The 25,322-nt window shown below is 37.1% G+C and overlaps 2 protein-coding genes and 1 non-coding gene across 3 annotated transcripts; 2 read left to right on the top strand and 1 right to left on the bottom strand.

The window, feature by feature from the left end:
• Window positions 1-3,159: 3,159 nt before the first annotated feature.
• On the bottom strand, window positions 3,160-4,151 carry LOC138882780 (uncharacterized). The gene is made up of 2 exons (XM_070163411.1): window positions 4,107-4,151; window positions 3,160-3,492 (listed from the first exon to the last, which is right to left on the bottom strand). The coding sequence occupies exons 1-2, from the start codon at window positions 4,149-4,151 to the stop codon at window positions 3,160-3,162; spliced, it is 378 nt and encodes a 125-aa protein (XP_070019512.1).
• Window positions 4,152-6,915: 2,764 nt separating this feature from the next.
• Window positions 6,916-7,022, top strand: LOC138884413 (small nucleolar RNA R71). The gene has a single exon (XR_011404607.1). It is a non-coding gene; the product is annotated as a small nucleolar RNA R71 (small nucleolar RNA).
• Window positions 7,023-23,985: 16,963 nt separating this feature from the next.
• LOC104211874 (early nodulin-like protein 15) lies at window positions 23,986-25,260 on the top strand. The gene is made up of 2 exons (XM_009761014.2): window positions 23,986-24,269; window positions 24,730-25,260. Exons 1-2 carry the CDS (start codon window positions 24,074-24,076, stop codon window positions 25,077-25,079), a joined length of 546 nt encoding a protein of 181 aa, XP_009759316.1. The 5' UTR covers window positions 23,986-24,073; the 3' UTR covers window positions 25,080-25,260.
• The last annotated feature ends 62 nt before the right edge of the window (window positions 25,261-25,322 follow it).

The following is a 25,322-nucleotide window of genomic DNA, read 5'->3' as shown; positions in this document are numbered from 1 at the left end:
AGAGAAAACTACATAGTTGTGATCGAGCAGTGATAAGAATTAATCCCTATGGTCATCATTATTATTTAAAGGTGAGATAATAAATTTACATGTTGACTTTAATCATAGGAGGGTCTAAAGAATAAAAAAATACTAAGTGAGAATCAATCATCGTTCCTTTGGGTAAATAACTGATGAGACCAATGTGCATAGAATTTTTCTACTCGTACTCAGTCAAATTCTAGTATAGTTTATGATATCGTCCCACAGAGATTGGTTAATCTAGGCTACAGACTTTTAATATTTTTACTACTATTTGAGAGAACCAAATTGATTAAAGGTGAGTTTTAAAACTTGTTAATTAATTAAAGCAAAGCAAATAATTTCTGAAAGATTTATAATTTAAAAGAGTTGGGAATCGTTGAATTCACTTGATAATATTATTACAATAAAATCTCAATTTCTACATGTATTTCTCTAAAGAATAATTGCTTATTGCTAATACAATTATATTTGTTCACTAAGAAAAAAAGTCAATTAATAACACTCCGTGAGGTTATGTAATTAATTGAGTTAAAACTAGTGACGATCAAACCGAAATATTTTCTTGTTTGAATTGTACTAAAAGGTAGAAAAAACTTCGTGAGAATATTTTTACTAAAAATTAGTAATCTTGCCTACAACAATTCCTCCGTGAGAATTAAAACTAAGACAAACAAGATTACAGATTTGAAATAAGAGTTTTACAAAAAATTATTCTCACTCTACTATTTTATACATTGGTTATTATATATTAATTTTATTCCGTGAGAATTACAAAATTAATATAAGAATAATTTAAATAAAATATATAGAAGTGATAGTAATGATTAGTTAGAAATCATTATTTCAGCACAGTATGAATTATACAATGAAAATTTCAAGCCAAGGATGTATTAAAACTGAAATAATATTATAAAAATATATATCACGCTTCATCAACTATCCCAATAAAATAGATTATTCCATTATGGAGTATTTAAATCTCACAACAAAGAGGAATTCTAGAATATTTCCAATAATCTTAGAAAATCCCAAAAACTAATAAGCATAAAATAAAATAGTTAAAGAAAGAAGTTAAGACCAAAATTTAGATAAAAATAGTTCTCCTCCCTCCTCCGCACTTCCGATGCCAAATTGCATTCTATTTATAGATAAATCTTGCAAGCATTAAATGATTAGACGTGTCCAAGGAATAAGCTTGGACACGTCTAAAGAGTGAGCTTGGATATGTCTGAGGAGTGAGCTTGGATACGTCTGAAGACATGAGCTTGGATACGTCTGAAGACATGAGCTTGTACACGTCCAAGATAGGAGCTTGGATATATCTGAACTTCAATTATAGGCTTTTGTTTCCCATCTCAATTCTTGTGCTTGTCATAGCAGACTTTCATCGAGTATTTTGTCTTTTCCTTCTGTTATTTTTAATCTTTTTTTTCTGCAAAAATAGTTAGAAAGAGGCAAAATACTAAATATAAATTTAAGTATATTATTTAAAGTAGAATATTAATAATATATAATAAGTAAATATTTATATTCATCAAATTCCCCCATGTTTGAACCATTGCTCGTCCTTGAGGAGAATAACTTTATCAATAATTATTGTTTCTTGTAAAGCAGAAAATTAAAAAAATAAAAATTTACATAAAGTTCAACACCAATAACTTTTTCAAGTTCACCAAATCTCTACCTTGAATCCGCTTCTGCTTTTATTTAGCAAAAGAAATTTTGCATCTCGTATTCATAATGAACCTTTTGAGATTGATAACTTTATGATCACAACTCTTGAGTTTTTCAAATTTTTCCATAAGCTTGCCCTTCATGTCAGTCTCTACTAATATATGATCAACATTGATTTCTAAAATTTTCTTAGGACTTTTTTTGGTTTGTAATATTTGGCTTAATGCTAGTAAGGATAAAGGATATATTGATAACGACTTGATGTTTTCAGCTTTATCAAAAGAGTTAATTATTTTGTCAACCACGAATTTATTTCGCAAGCATTTATACATTTTTTTGTATTTTTGTGTGGGACATTCATATATACATGAAGCACAGTTTTTCAGAATGACAGTTTTTTTATTTTTTTTTTCTTCATATTTCTCCATCCCTTGCTTTGATAACCATTTCTACTTAACTATAGATAGCTTGGAAAGAGTAAGAATATTACTTTTGTATTTATTATTACTTTTCTTTTCATGATAGTGTAGCAACAAAATTGAAGGCTCAAATTTGGGTGCTAAAAGAATATATATATATGTACACTTTTTTTTTCTTTTAGGAATAAAAAGGCTAAAAAAATTAAACAAAGAAAGCCTAATTTTTAAAAATCAATGTTATCTAAAATTTTGCCTCGATAGACATTTGGGGCAAGTTCTAGCTAAATTATATTTATTCTACCTGTTTGTGATCATAATGCTTCTCAATTTCAACAATTTCTCATATTTGGAGATACTCATCATTTGCCTTCATAAAAACAAAAATCGCAAACTTGGAAGTTAGATGGCATAAGTGAAAAAAATTATGTTCAACGGTATGTAAAATTTTATCTTAACACTTTAAAATCGTACAAGAGCAATACTTACGAATAAAGGATGATTATAAACTAAAGAAAATTAGTTATGCATAGATAAATATATTAGAAAATCCTTATATATATATATATATATATATATATATATTTAGATTGAAAATAAGAATATATAAATAAAATAAAATCTTTTTGACTTTCAAATTTACAATCACAGAAGAAAGTTTGAAAGAAACTGTGACCACACATGTTCTATGTGTAATAGACTGAACTAATTTAACACTTTAACAGTAATAAAGTGTTGGTCATGAATATAAACCAGAAAATTTGCCTGTGCCAACATTCGAATTGAATTATTAAATGGCTAACCAACCAGTTACTTAGGCATACCGATCACCATGGAATTACTCCTGTGTAGGTGACATTGTTTTTGTAGAGGCCTTTATGAGATGTACCGGTTATACAATAATCTGGATATTGGTTAAGCATTTAATTACCCAAATCTGTATCGGACTTATGAGGCTCCATTGCTTCACCCTCAATGGCTACGAGTAGAGTATCATAGTTCTGAGTTTAACGTCATCAGCTTGACTTATTAATTTTTAAATTCATCAATCTATCAAAGTGACCGATGGATTTTCCTCAAAATATCCTCCAAAGTACATTTTTAGCCTGTGTCCATTTACCTTAAACTTGTCTCCGCCATTATTTTGTTGAATTTCAATTGTACCATATAGAGTTACATTTGTAACATTGTAAGGACCTGTCCACCTGGATTTCAACTTTCCTGGGAATAGCTTGAGTCGACTATTGTAAAGAAGTACCTGATCTCCCACTTGAAAACTTTTCTGTCGGATCAAATTGTCATGCCAGATTTTTGTTTTTTCTTTGAAAATTCTTGCATTTTCATAAGCTACTAATCTCAGTTCTTCCAACTCATTAACCTGCAAAAATCTATTTTTACCAGTAGAGGCTAATTCAAAGTTTAGTACTTTTAGTGCCCAAAAAGCTTTGTGTTCTAACTCAACTGGCAAATGACAAGCTTTCCCAAAGACTAATCTATATGCGGATGTTCCAATTAGCATTTTACATGTTGTTCGGTATGCTCATAATGCATCATCTAATTTTAAAGCCCAATTTTTTCTTGAGATTCCAACCGTTTTTTCTAGAATTCTTTTTTACTCACGGTTGGAAACTTCAACTTGCCCTTGAGTTTGAGCATGATATGGTGTTCCTGTTTTATGAGTCACACCATATTTTGTCAGCAAAACAGAAAATTGTCTATTCATAAAATGAGTCCCTTGGTCACTAATGATGACTTGTGGTGTGCCAAATCTAGTAAAAATATTTTTCTTGAGAAAATTACACACAGTTCGAGCATCATTTTTCCTTGTGGGGATGGCTTCAACCCATATTGACACATAATCCACGGCCACAAGGATATATTCAAACGAATGAGAAGAAGAAAAAGGACCCATGAAATCTATTCCCCAAACATCAAATATTTTACATACCTGTATTGATTGTAATGGCATCTCATCTCTCTTAATGATGTTACCTGTTCTCTAACACCTGCCACATTGTGCAACATATGCTCCGGCATCTTTAAAGAGAGTCGGCCAGAAAAATCCGGCTTTCAAAACTTTAAAGGCTGTTCGATTTGCCGCATAATGTCCTCCAATTGCTCCATAATAACAGTGATATAAAATTTTGCTCATCTCATCTTTAGGCACATATCTTCTAATGATATTATCTGCGCAATTTTTAAACAAGTAAGGTTCATTCCACAAATAATACTTTGCATCAGATATAAGCTTTTTTCTTTGCTGGTAAGAGAGATCTTGGGGTGTCCATTTCCAACCAAGTAGTTTGCAATATCTGCAAACCAAGGTGGTTGAGTCACAATTGAGTTAACTGAGAAAATGTGTTCATCAGGAAATTCTTCCTTTATTTCGCTAAACTCAAGGGGGGATTTTCCAATCTAGATAAATGGTCAGCTACTTGATTTTCTGTTCCCTTTTTGTCTTTTATCTCAAGGTCAAATTCTTGTAGAAGTAAAATCCATCTTAACAATACAGGTCGAGCATCTTTCTTTGCTAAGAGGTATTTTAAAGTTGCATGATCAGTAAAAACAATGACCTTGGTTCCTATCAAATAAGATCGAAACTTATGAAAAGCAAATACTACTGCTAGTAACTCTTTTTCTGTTGTGGCATAATTTAGTTGAGTCTCATGTTGTTCTACTAGCATAGTAAATGGGACGAAAGATCTTATCCTTTCTCTGGCCTAAAATAGCTCCAACTGCTATATCACTAGCATCACACATGACCTCAAAAGGTTGATTCCAGTCTGGGGACACAACTATAGGGGCAGTTGATAGCTTTTCCTTAAGGGTCTCAAATGCTTTCAAACAATGACCTGAAAAATCAAACTTAATATCTTTCATCAAAAGGTTAGTCAACGGTTTTGAAATCTTTGAAAAGTCTTTTATGAACCGTCTGTAAAAACCTGCATGACCTAGAAAGCTTTTGATGCCTTTAACAGTTGTGGGAGGGGGTAATCCTGCTATAAGATCAATTTTAGCCTTATCAACTTTTATCCCTTTAGCAGTGATGTTATGTCCTAAAACAATTCCCTCAATAACCATAAAATGACATTTTTTCCAATTAAGAATCAAGTTTGCCTCTTCACATCTCTTAAGAACTAAGGTCAAGTGATGAAGACAATTCTCAAATGTTTTGCCAAAGAGTGTAAAATCATCCATAAAAATTTCAAGAAATTTTTCAGTCATGTCAGAAAAAATTGCTGACATGCAACGCTGAATTGTAGCAGGGGCGTTGCATAGACCAAATGGCATTTTCCTATAGGCATATGTTCCATGAGGACATGTGAAAGTTGTTTTGTCATGATCTTTAGGTGCAATTGGTATTTGGTTGTACCCTGAATAATCATCAAGAAAACAGTAAAAACCATATCCTGCAATTTTTTCCAACATTTGATCAATAAATGGTAAAGGAAAATGATCTTTTCTAGTAGTATCATTGAGACGTCTATAATCAATACCGACTCTCCATGTTGTGATGGTAGAGGTAGGTATGAGTTCATTACTTTCATTTTTTATAACAATCATACCTCATTTCTTTGGTACTATCTGAACTGGGCTTACCCAAGGGCTGTCTGAAATGGGATAGATAATACATGCCACCAAAAGCTTTATGATCTCCTTTTTTACTACTTCCTGCATTGCTGGATTCAATCTCCTTTGGGGATGGACTATTGGCCTGTAGCTATCCTCCATAAGGATTCTATGAGTACAAACAGCTGGATTAATCCCTTTGATATCTTCTATAGTCCATCCCAAGGCTCCTTTTGTGTGCTTTCAGCACTTCAATCAGTTTTTCTTCTTGTCCTGTAGTAAGATTTTTGGTTGAACTTGTTCTGGTTGGATCTCCTCATCTTCAGAATCTTTTTCTAGTATTTCAGCTTCTCTTCTGATGATAGGATCATCATCTTGTGTTGTACCAGATTTGGCCAAATATCTTTGCATTGAGTCTGGAATTAATTAATCATCTTTGAATCCATCTGACCGTAAGGTGATGGCCTTAAGATGCTCTTTTGGATTTTTCTCTGTATTGCTTGGTAAGGGACCCTGAATCTTTTCTAAAACAAGAGCTGCCAATTGGCTCAACTGTATTTCTAGATTTTTGAGGGATGAATTTTGTCTCTCCATCTTTTCATCAGTGACCTTAATGTACTTACACAAAAGATCATCAAGACTTGAATGAGCTTGTTGAGGCCTTTGCTGATACGGAGTTGCTTGCTGATAAGGTCTGAAGTTTGATTGACCATGGTTTGGATTCTAGTATCCGGGTGGACCCTATATTTGTTGCTTCTGGAAGCTTTGAGAGTTCTCTGCACCATTTGGATTGCTCCATTGAAATCATGGATGCTTTTGTGCCATTGAACTCCCAAAAGGGTACGATTTATAACCGACAGAATGGACATGTTCGTCATTATGATTGTTTGCTTGACATTCATGGTTCAGATGGTTTCCTCCACACATGTCACAAGCCTCAGATTGACTTGGTTGTTGTGTATTCAACTGAAAAGTTTCAAACTTTTGTGCCAAAAAAATAATTTGATATGTTAGTGTATTTAAAGCATCAACCTGATTTACCATAGCAGCCTTCTTGATGATTACACGCTCAGATGGCCATTGGATAGCATTCTCAGAAATCTCGTTCAACAATTGCAATGCTTCCTCCATGGTTTTTCCCATTACAGAACCTCCTGCAGCTGCATCAATCACATTTCTAGAAGAGCGCTTTAACCCTTGATAAAAAATATACAACTTCATATGTTTAGGAATGTCATGGTGTGGGCATTTTCTTAACATTGCTTTTAATCATTCCCAAGCTTGATAAACCGACTCAGTGTCAGTCTGCAAGAAATTAGAGATGTCTTGTCTTAACTTTGTGGTTTTAGCAGGGGAAAAATGCTTGTTTAAAAATTTCTGAGTCATTTGATCCCATGTGGTGATGGAACCTTGTGGCAAACTTCGCAACCAAGTTTTGGCATCTCCTTTTAAAGAGAAATGAAATAGCCTTAACTTGATAGCTTCAGGAGGTACTCCATTATACTTAGTTGTTTCAACAAGTTCCAAAAAGTCAATTAAATGACTGTGTGGATCTTCACTTGCGTCTCTATTGAAGATGCAAGACTGTTGAATTGTTTGAATCAGGCCAGTCCTGATTTCAAAGTTGTTGGCTGCCACTGGAGGTTTTCTGACACTAGATTCGCAATTGAAGCGGTCAGGTCTAGCATAATCCTTTAAGATTCTGTTTGTTGGCCTTGGTGCTACTTCATCAAACTGATCCTCCACATGGACTGGTAGTTGAATGTCTTCTACTTCTTGATTCTCCATACCTTCACGAGCTATACTTTGAGAAGATATTGTTTGTCCTTTCCTGCACAATCGAAGAGATTTTTCAATTTCTGAATCATAACTAGCCAACTTTTTTGAAGAAGCGCGGGTCATAAACTATCTAAAATTTTAAAGAGAAGAAAAGTAATAATAAAGTAACACTAATTTCTAAAGCATTACTAAAAATAACTAAAGAAATTTTCAAAAATAACAAAAATAGTTAGAAAAAAAAGGTACGATAATATATATTAAGTAAAGTAATGATAGTACTAGTAATAATAGTAATTAGAAATAAAGTTAGAATAGTATTTGTAGATAAAAGTACTAGTAATATTGTACTAAATATACTTAAGGAAAACAAATGATAGAAGTAGTAGGTAGAAGTACTTAACAGTAGATAGTGAGAATACTGATAATAATAATAATAATAATAATAATAATAATAATAATAATAATAATAATAATAATAATAATAATAATAATAATAATAATAATAATAAATAATAATAAATTCTCAAATTAGTAAAAAAATATTTAATCTGAAGTAGATGTATGCCAATCCCCGGTAACGGCGCCAAAAATTTGACGAGACCAATGTGCATAGGATTTTTCTGCTCGTACTCAGTCAAATTCTAGTATAGTTTATGATATCATCCCACATAGATTAGTTAATCTAGGCTACAGACTTTTAATATTTATTACTACTATTTGAGAGAACCAAATTGATTAAAGGTGAGTTTTAAAACTTGTTAATTAATTAAAGCAAAGCAAACAATTTCTGAAAGATTTATAATTTAAAAGAGTTGGGAATCGTTGAATTCACTTGATAATATTATTACAATAAAATCTCAATTTCTACATGTATTTCTCTAAAGAATAATTGCTTATTACTAATACAATTATATTTGTTCACTAAGAAAAAAAGTCAATTAATAGCACTCCGTGAGGTTATGTAATTAATTGAGTTAAAACTAGTGACGATCAAACCGAAATATTTTCTTGCTTGAATTGTGCTAAAAGGTAGTAAAACTTCGTGAGAATATTTTTACTAAAAATCAGTATTCTTGCCTACAACAATTCCTCCGTGAGAATTAAAACTGAGACAAACAAGATTACAGATTTGAAATAAGAGTTTTACAAAACATTATTCTCACTCTACTATTTTATTCACTGGTTATTATATATTAATTTTGCTTCGTGAGAATTACAAAATTAATATAAGAATAACTTAAATAAAATATATAGAAGTGATAATAATGATTAGTTAGAAACCATTATTTCAGCACAGTATGAATTATACAATGAAAATTTCATGCCAAGGATGTATTGAAACTGAAATAATATTATAAAAATATATATCAAGCTTCATCAACTATCCCAACAAAAGAGATTATTCCATTATGGAGTATTTAAATCTCACAACAAAGAGGAATTCTAGAATATTTCCAATACTCTTAGAAAATCCCAAAAACTAAAAAGCATAAAATAAAATAGTTAAAGAAAGAAGTTAAGACCAAAATTTAGATAAAAGTAGTTCTCCTCCCTCCTCCGCCCTTCCGATGCCAAATTGTATTCTATTTATAGATAAATCTTGCAAGCATTAAATAATTAGACGTGTGCAAGGAATAAGCTTGGACACGTCTGAAGAGTGAGCTTGGATATGTCCGAGGAGTGAGCTTGGATGTGTCTGAAGACATGAGCTTGGATGTGTCTGAAGACATGAGCTTGGAAACGTCTGAAGACGAGAGCTTGGACACGTCTAAGATAGGAGCTTGGATGTATCTGAACTTCAATTATAGGCTTCCGTTTCCCATCTCAATTCTTGTGCTTGCCATAGCAAACTTTCATCGAGTATTTTGTCTTTTCCATCTGTTATTTTTAATCTTTTTTCTGCAAAAATAGTTAGAAAGAGGCAAAATACTAAATATAAATTTAAGTATATTATTTAAAGTAGAATATTAATAATATATAATAAGTAAATATTTTACATTCATCAATAACTTAGTATTCAATCAAGTGTACCATCAAAACCTTTTGGAGTATATTGGCCAACAAATAATATTAAATCAATTCTAAAAAATATATACATAAAATACCTAGTATAACGGAGAGATCATTGATTGACGTTCCCCATAATTATACTTAGAATTTTACTAAGTATAATTACTAGTTGTTGATAATCTATATGAGCTTTCCATCCGAGTTTTACACGATGAATTGATTTTGGAATTATTTTAAATGGTGATGAAAATAAATTTCTATGGTCTCCTATTATTAATTCAGGTGAGTAATAAATTTACACGTTGATTTTAGGTCTTTTTTCATATCATATAAATTTATCATAAGGCCATTTTGTGAAATTGTTAGCAATTGATAACGTATACTTACTCACCATTAGAGTTTACATGCAGAATCAACAGAACTAAAACTACTAATAATGATATTTAATTGACTTTAGTTAACAGTATAGAATTTAATTCTAACTTTACAGCAAGCAGTTAAGGAGCACAACGAGAAAATCGAGCATATCCCATGAGTTATATTAATTACCAAGGTCATTGACATAAAAAACTACTCTCGGCAGCCGAGGAAGCCGAGTGTGGCCATACTAACCTGGGACTCACATGATCATGTCATAGCTTATATGACCGAAATAAAAGGGAACAATGTCATAAAGAAAAAAATCAAGTCTGTACTCATCAAGAAGTTCGGAGATACTTTGACTGAAGGAGCTCTAACTTGGTAAGAACTCCATTAATTCTCTTGCTGAACTTGCAGAACCTTCTATCAATGTATACTCTAATGACGTCCACAACATACCTCAATAAGAGATATGATACCGTCGTATGTGTCACAATCCAAAATTCTCACCATCAGGATCGTGATGGCGCCTAACATCACACTTGCTAGGCAAGCCAATGTTAGAAATTTATTAAGCCAAATTCTTAAGTTTCTCAATGATAAACATCAAATAAGCCATAACAAGGTAAAAGAAAAATGCGGAAATCCATAACTACGTTAATACTTATACACAACTACCCAGAATCTGGTGTCACAATCCATCAACTACTAAGATTTAACTACATATAAGGTGTCTGAAGGAAATACAACTGTTTTTGATACAAATGAAACAGTAAAGGAAAGTCATAGAAGGGGAAGTCAGGTCCTGTGGACACCAACAAGACTACCTTGGGTCTCCAAACAGATCAAACCAGCAGCTAGACTCAGGGTCAACTCGGTACGGTACCAAAATATGCACAGAAAGTGCATAGTACAGTATCAGTACCCATGTATTGGTAAGTGCCGAGCCTAACCTCGGCAAAGTAGTGACGAGGCTAGAACAAGATACATACACAAACCTGTGGAGTTAAACAATATACGGGCATAGTAACAACTAATAGAAGCTAAACACTTAATATCGGGAGGGGAAACATGATGTGGGGATTGCAAGAAAGGAAATACAACGGAACTGAGAACATGAACAATCAATATACCATAAATAGGTAGAAACAGATAAAACACAGTAAACGAAAGTGCACGGCATCACCCTTCGTGCTTTTACTCTCAACTTCACCAGATAAAATAATAGAAACGTGCACAGCATCACCCTTCGTGCTTTATCACTCAACCTCACCATAATCGATAATAGAAACATGTAAGGCATCACCCTTCATGCTTTAACACTCTCCCTCACCAAAACAATGAACAATAATAATAGGGAGATATAAATAACAACAACACGTCCTTCTTCAACAATTACTTCCACAATATCAGCCTCGACTTTGAGTCAATACTCAATCAACACCAAAATCTGCACATATGATAAGAACAATCAACATAAAAATAAATTAGTCTAAGCATGGGTAATATGATCACAGAAAGCAACAATTTTATGGATAGGACTCAGTAGCATGCTATGACTCAACAAAAACGTCTAGGTACTCGTCGCCTCACCTATACGTTGTACTCAACATTCAAACATGTAGGAAATAGGAAATTCATACATAATCCCTTAAGCGAAGGTTAACCACAACACTTACCTCGTTCCAACGACCAAACTCAAAGCTTAATCACGGCTTTTCCTTTCACACAAGCCTCCTGACCAATATAATCTAGCAAATTACCAATCAAACAATTCAATTTAAGCCTTAGGAAGTACCTATGATAGCAAGGAATTCAATTTAGGCCATTTTTAAAAAGTCAATAAAAGTCAACACCCGAGCCCGCTTGGTCCGAACCCGAAATTCGGGCCAAAATACGATTACCCATTCACCCCGAGCCTGGATATACAATTGGTTTTAGAATCCGACCTCAATTTGAGGTTTAAATCCCCAAATTTCGAAATCCCTAGTTTCTACCCAAAAATTCCCAATTTTACAATGAAAATCTTAGATTCTAGGTTGAAATCTTGTAAAAAGAAGTGAAAGATTGAAAGAAACTCGTTAAGAATCACTTACTTATGATTTGGGCAAGAAAATGTCTTTGGAAAATCGTCTATTATGTTTTAGGTTTTGAAAATTTGAAGAATGAATCAAAAATCTCATTTTCAACTATTTGTTCAGTTGTAGGTATCGCATTTGCGATATGGGGTTTGCAAATGCGACCTCGCAAATGCAAACTTCTCTTTGCAAATGCGAAGATTTACCTGGGTCTGCTAACATCGCAAATACGACCAATATTCCGCAAATGGGAACTGCATGGATCGCAATTGCGAAACTGCCCCTCCCTGCCCATTGCTCGCAAATGCGAAGTCTGCAGACCTGAAGCACACCAGCTATGATTTTTCTAAGTTCAATTCACTCCGTAGCCTACCCGAAACTCACCCAAGCCCTCGGGGCTCCAAACCAAACATGCACACAAGTTTTAAAACATCATACAAACTTGCTCGCGCGATCAAATCGCCAAAATAACACCTAATACTACGAATTTAGCACCAAATTGAATGAAAGTTTCAAGAAAGCTTTAAAACTTCTATCTTCTCAACCGGACGTCCGAATCACGTCAAATCAACTCTGATTCTCACCAAATTTTACGGACAAGTCTTAAATATTAATGAACTTGTACCAGGCTCAGGAACCAAAATACAGACTCGATACCAACGAGATCAAACATTAATCAAATTCTTAAAACCATTAAATTTTTAGACTTTCAATTTTTATCAAAAATTCATTTCTCGAGCTAGGGACCTCAGAATTCGATTCTAGGCATACTCCTAGGTCCCATATTTCGATACGGACCCACCGGACTGTCAAAATATGAGTTCAGGTCTGTTTACTCAAAATGTTGACCGAAGTCAACTAAATCAACTTTTAAAGGCAAAAATTATTATTTTCATCAACTTTCGACATAAAAACTTTATGTAAATATGCTTGGACTGTGCACGCAAATCAAGGAGGGTAAAAATGAGACTTTAAAGGCCTCAGAACACATAATCGAGTTCTAAAACATAAGATGGCCTTTTTGGTCATCACATTCTCCACCTATAAAACAATCGTTCGTCCTCGAACGGACATAGAAAAGTACCTGAGCTGGTGAAAAGGTGGGGATATCTACTCCGCATGTCAGACTCGGACTCCTAGGTAGCTCCCTCAACAGGCTGACCCCTCCACTGCACTCTGAAGGATAACTCTTCTACCTCAACTAACGAACCTGCCGGTCTAGAATAGCTATCTGCTCCTCCTCGTAGGCTAAATCCTTGTCCAACTGGACAGTGCTGAAATCTAACATATGGAATGGATCGTCGTGATACTTCTGAAGTATGGACGCATGAAACACTGGATGTACCGCTAATAAGCCTCGTGGCAACGCAAGTCTTTAGGCCACCTCTCCCACTCGATCAAGAATCTCAAAAGGCCCGATGTACCTAGGGCTCAATTTGCCCTTCTTTCCAAACCTCATTACACCCTTCATGGGTGACATACGGAGCAACACTCGCTCTCTGAACATGAATGCAACATCACAGACTTTACGGTCAGCATAACTCTTCTGCATAGACTGAGTTGCGCGAAGTCTATCCTGAATGATCTTAACTTATCCAAGGCATCTTGTACCAAATCTGTACACAATAACCAAGCCTCCACCAGCTCAAACCATCCAACAGGCGACCGACATTGTCTACCATATAATGCCTCTGAATGCTCGACTGGTAGTTGTTGTTGTAGGCAAACTCCGCTAACAGGAACTGATCCCAAGAAACTTTGAAGTCAATAACACAGGCGTAGAGCATATCCTTTAAGATCTGAATAGTACCCTCGTATTGTCCGTCCATCTAAGGATGAATGTCGTGCTCAACTCAACCTGCATACCCAACTCACGCGCTACTGCCCTCCAGAAATGTGAGGTGAACTACATACCTCAATCCAAAATGATAGACATGGGCACACCATGAAGGCGACGATCTCGCAGATATAAATCTCTGCCAACCGCTCTGAAGAATAGGAAACTGCCACAGGAATGAAATGCGCTCACTTGGTCAGTCTATCCACAACAACCCAAACTGATCGAACTTTCTCTGAGTCCGTGGGAGTACAGTAACAAAATCCATAGCGATACGCTACTACTTCCACTCAAGAATCTCTATCTTCTGAAGCAAACCACCTATTTTTTTATGTCCGTACTTTACTTGCTGACAATTTAGACACTGAGCTACATATGCAACAATATCCTTCTTCATCCTCCTCCACCAATAATGTTGCCGCAAGTCCTTATACATCCTGGCGATGCCTAGATGAATAGAATATCGGAAACTATGGGCCTCCTTTAGAATCAACTCACAAAGTCCATCCACATTAGGCACACAAACACGACCTTGCATCCTCAAAACTCCATAATCTCCAACCGTAACCTACTTGGCATCACTGTGTTGCACTGTATCCCTAGGACAAGCAAATGAGGGTCATCATATTGCCGCCCCCTGATGCTCTCAAACAATAAAGATCGAGTGATTGTACAAGCTAGAACACGACTAGGCTCAGAAACATCCAACCTCACGATCTGATTGGCCAAAGCCTGAACATCTAATGCAAACGGTCTCTCACCGACTGGAATGCACGCAAGGTTGCCCATACTAGCTGACTTCCTACTCAAAGCATTGGCCACCACATTGGCCTTCCCAGGATGATACAAGATGGTGATATCATAGTCTTTAAATAGCTCTAACCACCTTCTCTGTCTCAAATTGAGCTCCTTTTGCTTGAACAAATACTGCAAACTTTTATGATCTGTGAACACCTCACATGACACGCCATATAGATAGTGCCTCCAAATCTTCAGCACGTGAACAATGGCTGTTAATTCTAAGTCATGAATAGGGTAGTTCTTCTCGTGAACCTTCAGCTGCCGTGAAGCATATGCAATTACCTTGCCACCCTGCATCAATACCGCACCAAGTCCAATACGATATGCATCACAATATACTGTATAAGGCCCTGAACCTGTGGCCAATACCAACACCGGTGCCATAGTCAAAGCTATCTTGAGCTTTTGAAAGCTCACCTCACACTCGTTTGACCATCTGAACGGGGTACCCTTCTGTGTCAACCTGGTCATCGGGGCTGCTATAGATGAGAACCCCTCCAAAAACCGACGGTAATAACTACCAATTCCAAGAAACTACGGATCTCTATGGCTGAAGTAGGCTTAGGCCAATTCTGAACGGCCTCAATCTTCTTAGGATCCACCTGAATACTCTCTGCTGATACAACGTGACCTAAGAAAGCAACTGAACTCAACCAAAACTTGTATTTTGAAAACTTAGCATATAACTGGCTGTCTCTTAGAGTCTGAAGAACGATCCGAAGATGCTACTCATGCTCCTCTCAACTGCGGGAGTAGATCAAGATATCATCAATAAAAACAATCAAAAAGGAATATAGATAGGGCTTGAACACTCAGTTCATCAAATCTATAAATGATGTTGGGGCATTTGTCAGCACAAATGACATCACTAAAAACTCATAATGCCCATACCGAGTCGAAATATTGTCTTAGGGACACCAGATGCCCTAATCCTCAACTTATGGTAGCCAGACCTCAAATCGATCTTTGAAAACACCTTGGCACCCTAAAGCTGATCAAATAAGTCGTCAATCCTTGGCAATGGACATTTGTTCTTGATGGTGACTTTGTTCAACTGTCGATAATCTATGCACATCCTCATCGATCAATCCTTCTTCTTCACAAACAATGCGGGCGCACCCCAGGGCGAGACACTCGGTCTAATAAAGCCCTTATCAAGCAAATCTTGCAACTGATCCTTCAACTCTTTCAACTCTAATGGGGTCATGCAGTATGGTGGAATAGAAATGGGCTGAGTGCCTGAAGCCAAATCAATACAGAAGTCAATATCCCTGTCGAGTGGCATCCCCGGTAGGTCTGTAGGAAATACCTCTGGAAATTCTCGAACAACTGGTACTGAATCCATGGAAGGAACCTCTCACTAGAATCGGGGACATAAGCCAAATAAGCTAGACACCCCTTCTCGACCATATGTTGAGCCTTCACATAAGAGATAACCCTACTCGTAGAATGGCCTGGAGTCCTTCTCTACTCCGATCGAGGAAACCCCGGCAAGTCTAAGGTCACTATCTTGGCGTGACAATCCAATATAGCATGATAAGGTGACAACCAATCCATCCCCAACATGACATCAAAATCGACCATATCGAGAAGTAAGAGATCTACACTAGTCTTAAGACCTCTAATAATAACCACACACGAACGATAGACATGATCCACAATAATAGAAACCCCCACAAGTGTGGACACATATACAGGGGCACTCAAAGTATCACGTGGCACAACCAAATATAAAGCAAAATAGGATGACACATATGAATTAGTAGAACCCGGATCAAATAGCACTGAGACATCTCTACTACAAATTGAAATCATGCCCATGATAACTGTGTCAGATGACTCAGCCTCAGGCCAGGCAAGAAAACCATAGCATCGAGGCTGGGCCACTACTTTGAACTACATCTCGAGGACGTCCCCTATTTGGTTGGCCTCTACCTCTAGCGGCCTAACCTCCACCTCTAATGCCTCGACCTCCACCTCTAGTTGTCTGACCCCTACCTCTAGCTGGCTGAGTAGGCAATGAAGCACCTGGTGCTGGAAACATGTCACGAGAACCCTGATGTTGAGAACTGCTCGATGCTCGAGGACAATACCTGGCAATGTGCCCCGGATCACCACAAGTCTAACAAAACTTTGGTTGCTGAGACTGCTGACCCTGAAACTGACCCTGGCGGCCTGAGTAACCACCCTAAAAACTCTGGAGAGGAGGTGCACTAATAGGAGCTGATGGTGCACTATAGGCTAGCTGATCGGAATAATGCATATGAGGGCCACGACCACCTGAAGCTCCGTGAAAAGATTGTAGTGCTGAATGAAACGGTCTGGGAGGATGACCTCTACCGAAAGTCCCCCTGCCTCCAGACGAGGCACCACTGAATCCACCAGAATGACGAGGTCTCTTGCAGATCCCAAACCACTCCCCTGAGCTAGAACCATCTCAACTCACCTAGCAATATTGGCTGCATCTTGGAAGGAAATCTTGCTCCCAATCTCCTTAGCCATGTGCAATCTGATAGGCTGAGCGAGTCCCTCGATAAACCTCCCCACCCTCTCTCTCTCTCTTTCTCTCTCTCTATAGGAAATATAAGAAGAGCATGACGAGCCAAATCAACAAATCAAGTCTCGCACTGAGTGACGGCCATACTGCCCTACTAGAGGTGCTCGAACTACCTGCAATAGTCCTCTCTTAGTGTAACAGGAAGGAACTTCTCAAGAAATATCTGAGAGAATTGGTCCCAAGTCAAAGCATGCGACCCAGTTGGTCTAGTCAACACAAAATCATTCCACCATCTCTTGGCGGACCCTATCATCTAGAACACAGCAAAGTCGACCCCATGGGTCTCCACTATCCCCATGTTCCACAGCACCTCATTGAATTGATCAAGATAATCCTATGGGTCTTCAGAAGCTGCCCCACTGTAATAAAGTGGAAAGAGCTTGGTGAACTTGTCCAATCACAATAAGCTATCAGAGGGCATAGCTGATCTACCATCGGCCTGTGTCGCAACAACTGGTTGAACTACTCCAACTGGCTGAGCTATTGGAGTTTGGTACTGGGGAGCCATCTACTCCGGAGTGTGAGTAGTAGGATTCTGTGCTCCTCCTCCAGCCTGAGAGACGGTTGATGCTACAGGAAATGTGTCGATCTAGGCCATAGTCTCATAAGGCCCACTAGACGGAACAAAGCATCCTGAAGTACCGGGGTAGCAATGAACCCTCTAGAACCTGAGGTGACCCTGCTAGAACGGTTTGGGCTGCAGCCTCCTCATCAAACTCTACCTAAGGCTTCGCCGTTGGTGCTGCTGCTCGAGCTCTAGGCTGATCTCTACCCCCGCCTTGGCCTCTAGCAGGGCCTCGGCCTAGACCTTTGCCCCTTGTAGGATCTGCCATTGGGGGCTCTAGCTGCTGCTAAGCTGAAGATATGGTACCTATTCTCGCCATCTGTGAAAGAACAAGAGTAGCAGAGTTTGATTAGAATTGATAGAACAAAATTCGCACGACAGAAAAGAATAGAAGTGAACTTGTTCCTAAAATCTGTAGCCTCAGAGAGATAAGTACAGATGTCTCCGTACCGATCCCTCAGACTCTACTAAGCATGTTCGTGAATTGTGAGACCTAGGCAACCTAATGCTTTGATACCAACTTGTCACGACCCAAAATTTTCACCGCCGGGACCGTGATGGCGCCTAACATCACACTTGCTAGGGGCCAAATTCTTTATTTTTTCAATGATAAACATCAAATAAGCCATAACAAGGTAAAAGAAAAAGGCAAAAATCCATAACAACGTTAATACTTATACAACTACCCAGAATCTGGTGTCACAATCGACCAACTACTAAGATTTAACTACATAAAAGGTGTCTGAAGGAAATACAACTGTTTTCGATACAAATGAAATAGTAAAGGAAAGTCACAGAAAGGGACACCAGGGCCTGCGAACGCTAACAGGACTACCTTGGGTCTCCAAACAGATCAAGCCAGCAGCTAGACTTAGGGTCAGCTCGGTCCGATACCAAAATCTGCACAGAAAGTGCATAGTGCAGTATCAGTACAACTGACCCCATGTACTGGTAAGTGCCGAGCCTAACTTCAGTGAAGTAGTGACGAGGCTAGGACAAGATACATACATAAACCTGTGGAGTTAAACAATATATGGGCATAATAACAACTAATAGAAGCTAAACACTTAATATCGGGAGGGGAAACATGATGAGGGGATTGCAAGACAAGGAATTACAACGGAACTAAGAACATGAACAATCAATATACCATAAACATGTAGAAATGGATAAAACACAGTAAACGAAAGTGCACGACATCACCCTTCGTGCTTTATCACTTAACCTTACCATAATAAATAATAGAAACGTGCACGGCATCACCCTTCGAGCTTTATCACTCAACCTCACCATAAAAAATAATAGAAACGTGCACGACATCACCCTTCGTGCTTTATCACTCAACCTCACCATAATCAATAATATAAACGTGCACGGCATCACTCGTCGTGCTTTAACACTCTCCCTCACCAAAATAATGAACAATAATAATGGGGAGATAGAAATAACAACAAGTCCTTCTTCAACAGTTACTTATACAATATCAACCTAGACTCTTAGTCCCTACTCAATCAACACCAAAATACGTACATATGATAAGAACAATCAACATAACAATAAATTAGTCTAAGCATGGGTAATATGATCATGGAAAGCTACAATTTTATGAATAGGACTCACTAGTATGTTATGACTCAACAACAATGTATAGGTACTCGTCCCCTCACCTATACATTGTACTCAACATTTAAACACGTAGCAAATAGGCAATTAATACCTAATCCCTCAAGCCAAGGTTAACCACGACACTTACCTCGCTCCAACGGCCAAACTCAAAGCTCAATAACAATTTTTCTCTTCACACAAGCCTCCGGACCAATAGAATCTATCAAATTACCAACCAAACAATTCAATTTAAGTGTTAGGAACTACCCACGATAACAAGGAATTAAATTTAGGACATTTTTTAAAAAGTCAACACCCGAGCCCGCTTGGTCCAAACCCGAAATTCAGACCAAAACCCGATTACACATTCACCTCCGAGCCCGGATATACAATTGGTTTTGGAATCTGACCTTAATTTGAGGTCTAAATCCCCAAATTTTGAAATCCCTAGTTTCTACCCAAAAACCTTCATTTCTACCATGAAAATCTTAGATTCTAGGTTGAAATCTTGTAAAAAAAAGTGAAAGAGAAAGAAACTTTAAGAATCACTTACTTATGATGTGGGGAAGAAAACGTCTTTGGAAAATCACCTCTTGTATTTTAGGTTTTGAAAATTTGAAGAATGAATGAAAAATCACGTTTTCCAACTACTTGTTCAACTGCAGGTATCGCATTTGTGATATGGGGTTCGCAAATGCGAACTTCTCTTCACTAATGCGAAGATTTACTTGGGCCTACTAACGTCGCAAATGCGACCCATGGTCCGCAAAAGCGAACTGCCAGGATCGCAATTGCAAAGCTGCCCCTCCCTACCCATTGTTCGCAAATGCGAAGATTCTTCGCAAATGCGAGGCTCACATTTGCGAGACAGAACTCACAATTATGAAGTCTGCAGACCTGAAGCACACCAGCTATAATTTTTCTAAGTTCAATTCACTCTGTAGCCTACCCGAAACTCACCTGAGCCCTCGGGGCTCCAAACCAAACATGCACACAAGTCATAAAACATCATACTAACTTGCTCGCGTGATCAAATTGCCAAAATAACACCTAGAACTACGAATTTAGCACCAAATTGAATGAAATTCAATTTTTATTTTCTCAACCGCACGTCCAAATCACGCCAAATCAACTCTGATTCTCACCAAATTTCACAGACAAGTCTTAAATATCATAATGAACTTGCACTAGGCTACGTTCCAAAATACGGACGCGATACCAATGAGATCAAACATTAATCAAATGCTTAAAATCATTAAATTTTCGGACTTTTAATTTTTATCAAAAATTCATTTCTCGAGCTAGGGACCTCGGAATTCGAATCTGGGCATACGCCCAGGTCCCATATTTCGATACGGACCCACCTGGGCTGTCAAAACACGAGTCCGATTCCGTTTACTAAAAACATTGACCGAAGTCAATTAAATCAACTTTTAAAGGCAAAAAATATTATTTTCATCAAAGTTCAAAATAAAAGCTTTCTGGAAACACACTCGGACTGTGCATAAAAATCGATGAGGGTAAAAATGAGATTTTAAAGGCCTCGAAACATAAAATCGAGTTCTAAAACATAAGATGGTCTTTTGGGTCATCACAGTATGCAATAATAATTACCCAACTATGAGTCGGGGTCGAATCCACTAGTAGTTATGGGGGGTGTTAGCGGTATATATTTGAAGCAAGCAATTGGACTATCTAAGATTGCACTTCCACAGAATTTTGTTTTCTACTTCTATCGTAACTCTAATGAATGCAAGCTAAAGGAAATAGACTAGACATAATGTTTTTGAGGTTTTTTCCAAATAGTTTAAAGGCTTAGGGATGTGACCATAATCTACGTGTTTGCCCAATGGGATAAAGACATTAATGCTTGTTTTATTGCTTGGGGTGTATTACAGCTCTCAACTCTACATTACCCACTCAATACCTCTCGGTCAGAGAGTGATGTTGCCCAATTTGGCTTTCTCACATCCAAATGGGTATCAACTAGAACAGTTGATATGAGCTCAAGTCGGGTCCTTACTATCTCTAGTTTAAACCATTTAATTAGGTTAATCAATCTCTCAATTAACCCACTTCCTTGTTAGCCAGGTTATCCTAGACTAGATCCCTCTTTCTCAAGTAGAGACTAAGTCAAATAGGCATGAATCAATGTATGCAACCATTAATTCTAAAATTGAAGCATAAACTAAGCTAAATAATCAACACCCAATCATAAAACAAGCATTAAATTAATTACCCATAAGGTTTATACACTAGGATTGGGTGACAACTCTAGTAAAAGTCTAGCTACTCATAATGAAAATTGCAGAAAATAGAGAAGAAAATCTAATTAAATTCATAATGGAAGATTAAAATGATGAAATCTAATGTTAAAATACTCAAATAAGCTAAAACTTCTTAAAATAGTAAAACGAAATGGCTACTACAGCTTTGAATGTTCAAACTTGACCAAATTTTGTGAAACTCATCTATTTATACAGGGCAAAAAATCACGGACAAAAATGCCCCTCTAGAGATTCTGTGGCCTCATAATTACATATGTGATTGGCAGATTTCTTCAGTTGGCAGGAAGGAGAAGTCTACAGCCGCACATTTCTAAACTGTGGCTGCGAAGCAACTTCTGCGGCCGCACAATTCTTGTGTGGTCCGCTCTTTTGCAAGGCGTCTTGCGAAGCAACTTCTGCACATTCTTTGTATTTGAAAATATTTGTCAGTGCAAGACCAGTTCTGTGGCCTCACAATTCATGTGCGGTCCACACATTGTTGAAACTCTTGTTGGACTCTTTAGCTTGGGTTGCGGCCGCAGATGGAATTTTGCGGTCCGTAATTTCTTCTGCGGATCGCACATCTATGCTTCTGCATCCTTTACAGCATTCCTGCAATTTATAATTTTATTAGTTTTTGGAACACAATTCGATACTTTCGAACTAAGACAAGAGCAAAAATATGCTAATAAGCAGTCAAAATCCCTACTTATCATACTTCGTAGCACAAAAGGTGGAGAGGCAAATGGAATACATTTTCAAAATTCAATAAGGAGACACGGAGCTGCTCCAGGACTTCATAGATCGATTCTAGAGAGAAAGGATGTTACTTCCTACTGTGTCTGATAATTAGGAAACCATGGCCTTCATAAAAAAATTGAATAAATATAGTTCCGGAGCTAAAAACAAGGCTGAAAGACAGCCGTCGGGAGTTCCCAACCACTAGAAGAAGAAATCTCAACACTTCTTGGAATTGGAAATAGGGAGGCGAAGGTATACAGCCATCGACCATAAAACAGTATGCAAACAACAAGACCCAAAACACCGAGACTTCAGAGTTCGGTACAAGCCCTATTCCGGGCCCCTCAAATGAATGGTTTTGGTCAGAGTTGGACGAATCTTCGCCAAAGGTAGACTTTGATATTTGCTGACCCGTTTCAAAACCTTTTGACGGTCCAAATTTCGTAAACACAATCAGAAACCTCAATTTTTTTTAGTTTAGATAAATCCTAAACCCTTCAGGGGTCGTTTGGTCGGAATACGATTTATACCGATATAAGTTATGCCGCTATAAGTTATATTGGGATAAGTTATGCTGAGATTATTGTTTATTCATTGTTTGGTATGTTGTATTAAGAATGACAATTGCATAATTTCTAAGAAGAAGGTATAAGTTATATCGGTGCTAATTACCCCACCTTCTATAAGATATAAGTTATCTCAGTGTTAAAATTAACACCGGGATAACTTATACCTGGTTTGCTAACCAAACAGAGTATTAAAGTGGTATTAAATTTTTATACCGCCCTTATACCTTCTTATACCTCATACCAAACGACCCCTTAGTTTGTGAGCTGCAAAAATGGTAAAAATAGCACGTTATAGCTAGTTTTCGAACTGGTCATTCAAAAATAGCCAGCGTATACGAAGTCAATGAAAAATAGCCACTATTTTGCTGCAACAGAGACCTGTCCAGCATAATATACTGGAGTTCAGTGCACCTGTGTATGAACTCCAGCATATTATGTTGGACCAGTATACTTTGCTAACTCCAGTATAATATACTGGAGACTGGAGCACCGGTGCTCCAAACTCCAGTATACTATACTGGACAATTATACTTGCTGGAACTCCAGTATATTATGCTGGAGTTCCAGTGTACTTATGCTGGAACTCCATCATATTATGCTGGAGTTCCAGCATACTTATCCTGGAACTCCAGTATAATATGTTGGAGTTCAAGCATACTTATGCTGGAACTCCAGTGTAATATACTGACGTATTTTTCGGGTTTTGAACAGTGTTTTCGCTCAGATTTATCTTTACATAAAAAATGGCTAAATTTCGATTACTTTTGAAACTGAGCTATTTTTGAACGACCAGTTGTAAATCTGGCTATTTTTGAATTTCTCCCGCAAAAATGTGATGAACAAGGCCCAACACACAATTTTTACGGGTCGAATCTAACCGGTTGATGAATTGGTCTCCACGGACTCGCGTACCTACCTACACATTTTCCAGATTTTACTTTGCTCCTTGGACCTGTGTGAAAAATAAAAATAAAAAGTTTTAACGTTTATAACCGTTGTTAACGTTAAAGCCAAAAAACTACAGATACCTAGGATACCACAAACCTTGGCTGCTTTATTCTAACGGCTAGTTTTCTTGCTTCACCCACTCCCCCCTTACCTCGTCACTATATATATACAGTAAAAGACCTTTTCAAAGCCAAAGTACCCATCTCTATCTACCTCATTCCTTCCTTCCACTTCTCTTCAAAATACCAGAGAAGAATCTGTTTAATATCAAAATGGCTGGTTTTTCAAGAAATGTACTTTCTTCTTCTTCAGTAGTAGCTGTTCTTTTCTTCTTCCTCTTGAGCTTCACAGAAGCAAGAGACCATTTGGTTGGTGGTAAAACAGATTCTTGGAAAATCCCATCCTCTGAATCAGATTCCCTCAATCGCTGGGCTGAAAAATCTCGCTTCCTCATTGGAGATTCTCTTGGTATGTTATAATTATCTGGACTATATCTGTAGTTTTATTTTCAGCTCAGACTAGGGGCTGAGCTGCTCCAAATTCGTCAGAAAATGAAACTGTGCAAATAGGGTATAAATAATTTTATACTCCTATATACATAAATATTGTTGAATCCCCTTAATACAGAAAAATTTGTATGTCACATAATGGAAATTTCTATTGCGATGGAAAATGTGATAGGTTGAAAATTCCAAGATGTGGTATTCTTGTGATTTTATGAATTCCCTTATTAGAATCCTTAATTTTCTATTGGCTCAGTCATATTTTTACTTAAGAAATCACTTGAAAGTTGTTATGAACAAATTAAAGCTCTTTTTTTTGGGGTACATCTACGAATTTCTTGACATTTGTCAGTACTTTAGTGCATCGATAAAGATGTACTTTTGATCAAGAAATGACCTTTTTCTTTGTTTTGTCTTTTTGGTAGTGTGGAAGTATGATGCAAAAAAAGACTCAGTTATAGAAGTGAGCAAGAGAGATTATGTAACATGCAACACTTCAAGTCCAATAGCAGTACACAATGATGGGAACACAAAGATAGAGCTAACACATTCAGGAGCTTACTATTTTATTAGTGGAGAAAAAGGGCATTGTGAGCAAGGCCAAAAATTGATAGTGGTGACCTTATCTGAGAATAACATGAGAAGATTCATGGGTGCACCTGCACCTTCTCCGACAGAATTTGATGGTCCAGCCATGGCTCCTACTAGCAATGCTGCTACATTGAAGGCTGGTTTACTTATGGCTTTTGGGGTTTTAATGGTGTTTTTGTTTTGATGTGAGAGAGAGTTTTGTAGTGATTTTCGTGGTAATTTGATAGACAGATAGATAGTCAAATGGTGAGAGGGAAAAGGAGGAAGATGGGGTTCTTGGTCTTTTTCCTTGGTCAATATTCTTTAATTCAATTTGTTCTTTACTTTTGATTAAGTTAATTCAAGCTTTATTATATTATGGTAAATTGAACTTTTGTTTCCGGCATTAAGTTTTTTATTTATTCCAGTTAAAATCCTTGGATGAAAA

Source organism: Nicotiana sylvestris, chromosome 12 (assembly GCF_000393655.2).
Source record: "Nicotiana sylvestris chromosome 12, ASM39365v2, whole genome shotgun sequence".
NCBI lineage: Eukaryota > Viridiplantae > Streptophyta > Magnoliopsida > Solanales > Solanaceae > Nicotiana > Nicotiana sylvestris.
Note: the sequence above shows the minus strand (reverse complement) of the source record. Positions and strands in the feature narration are given on the sequence as shown.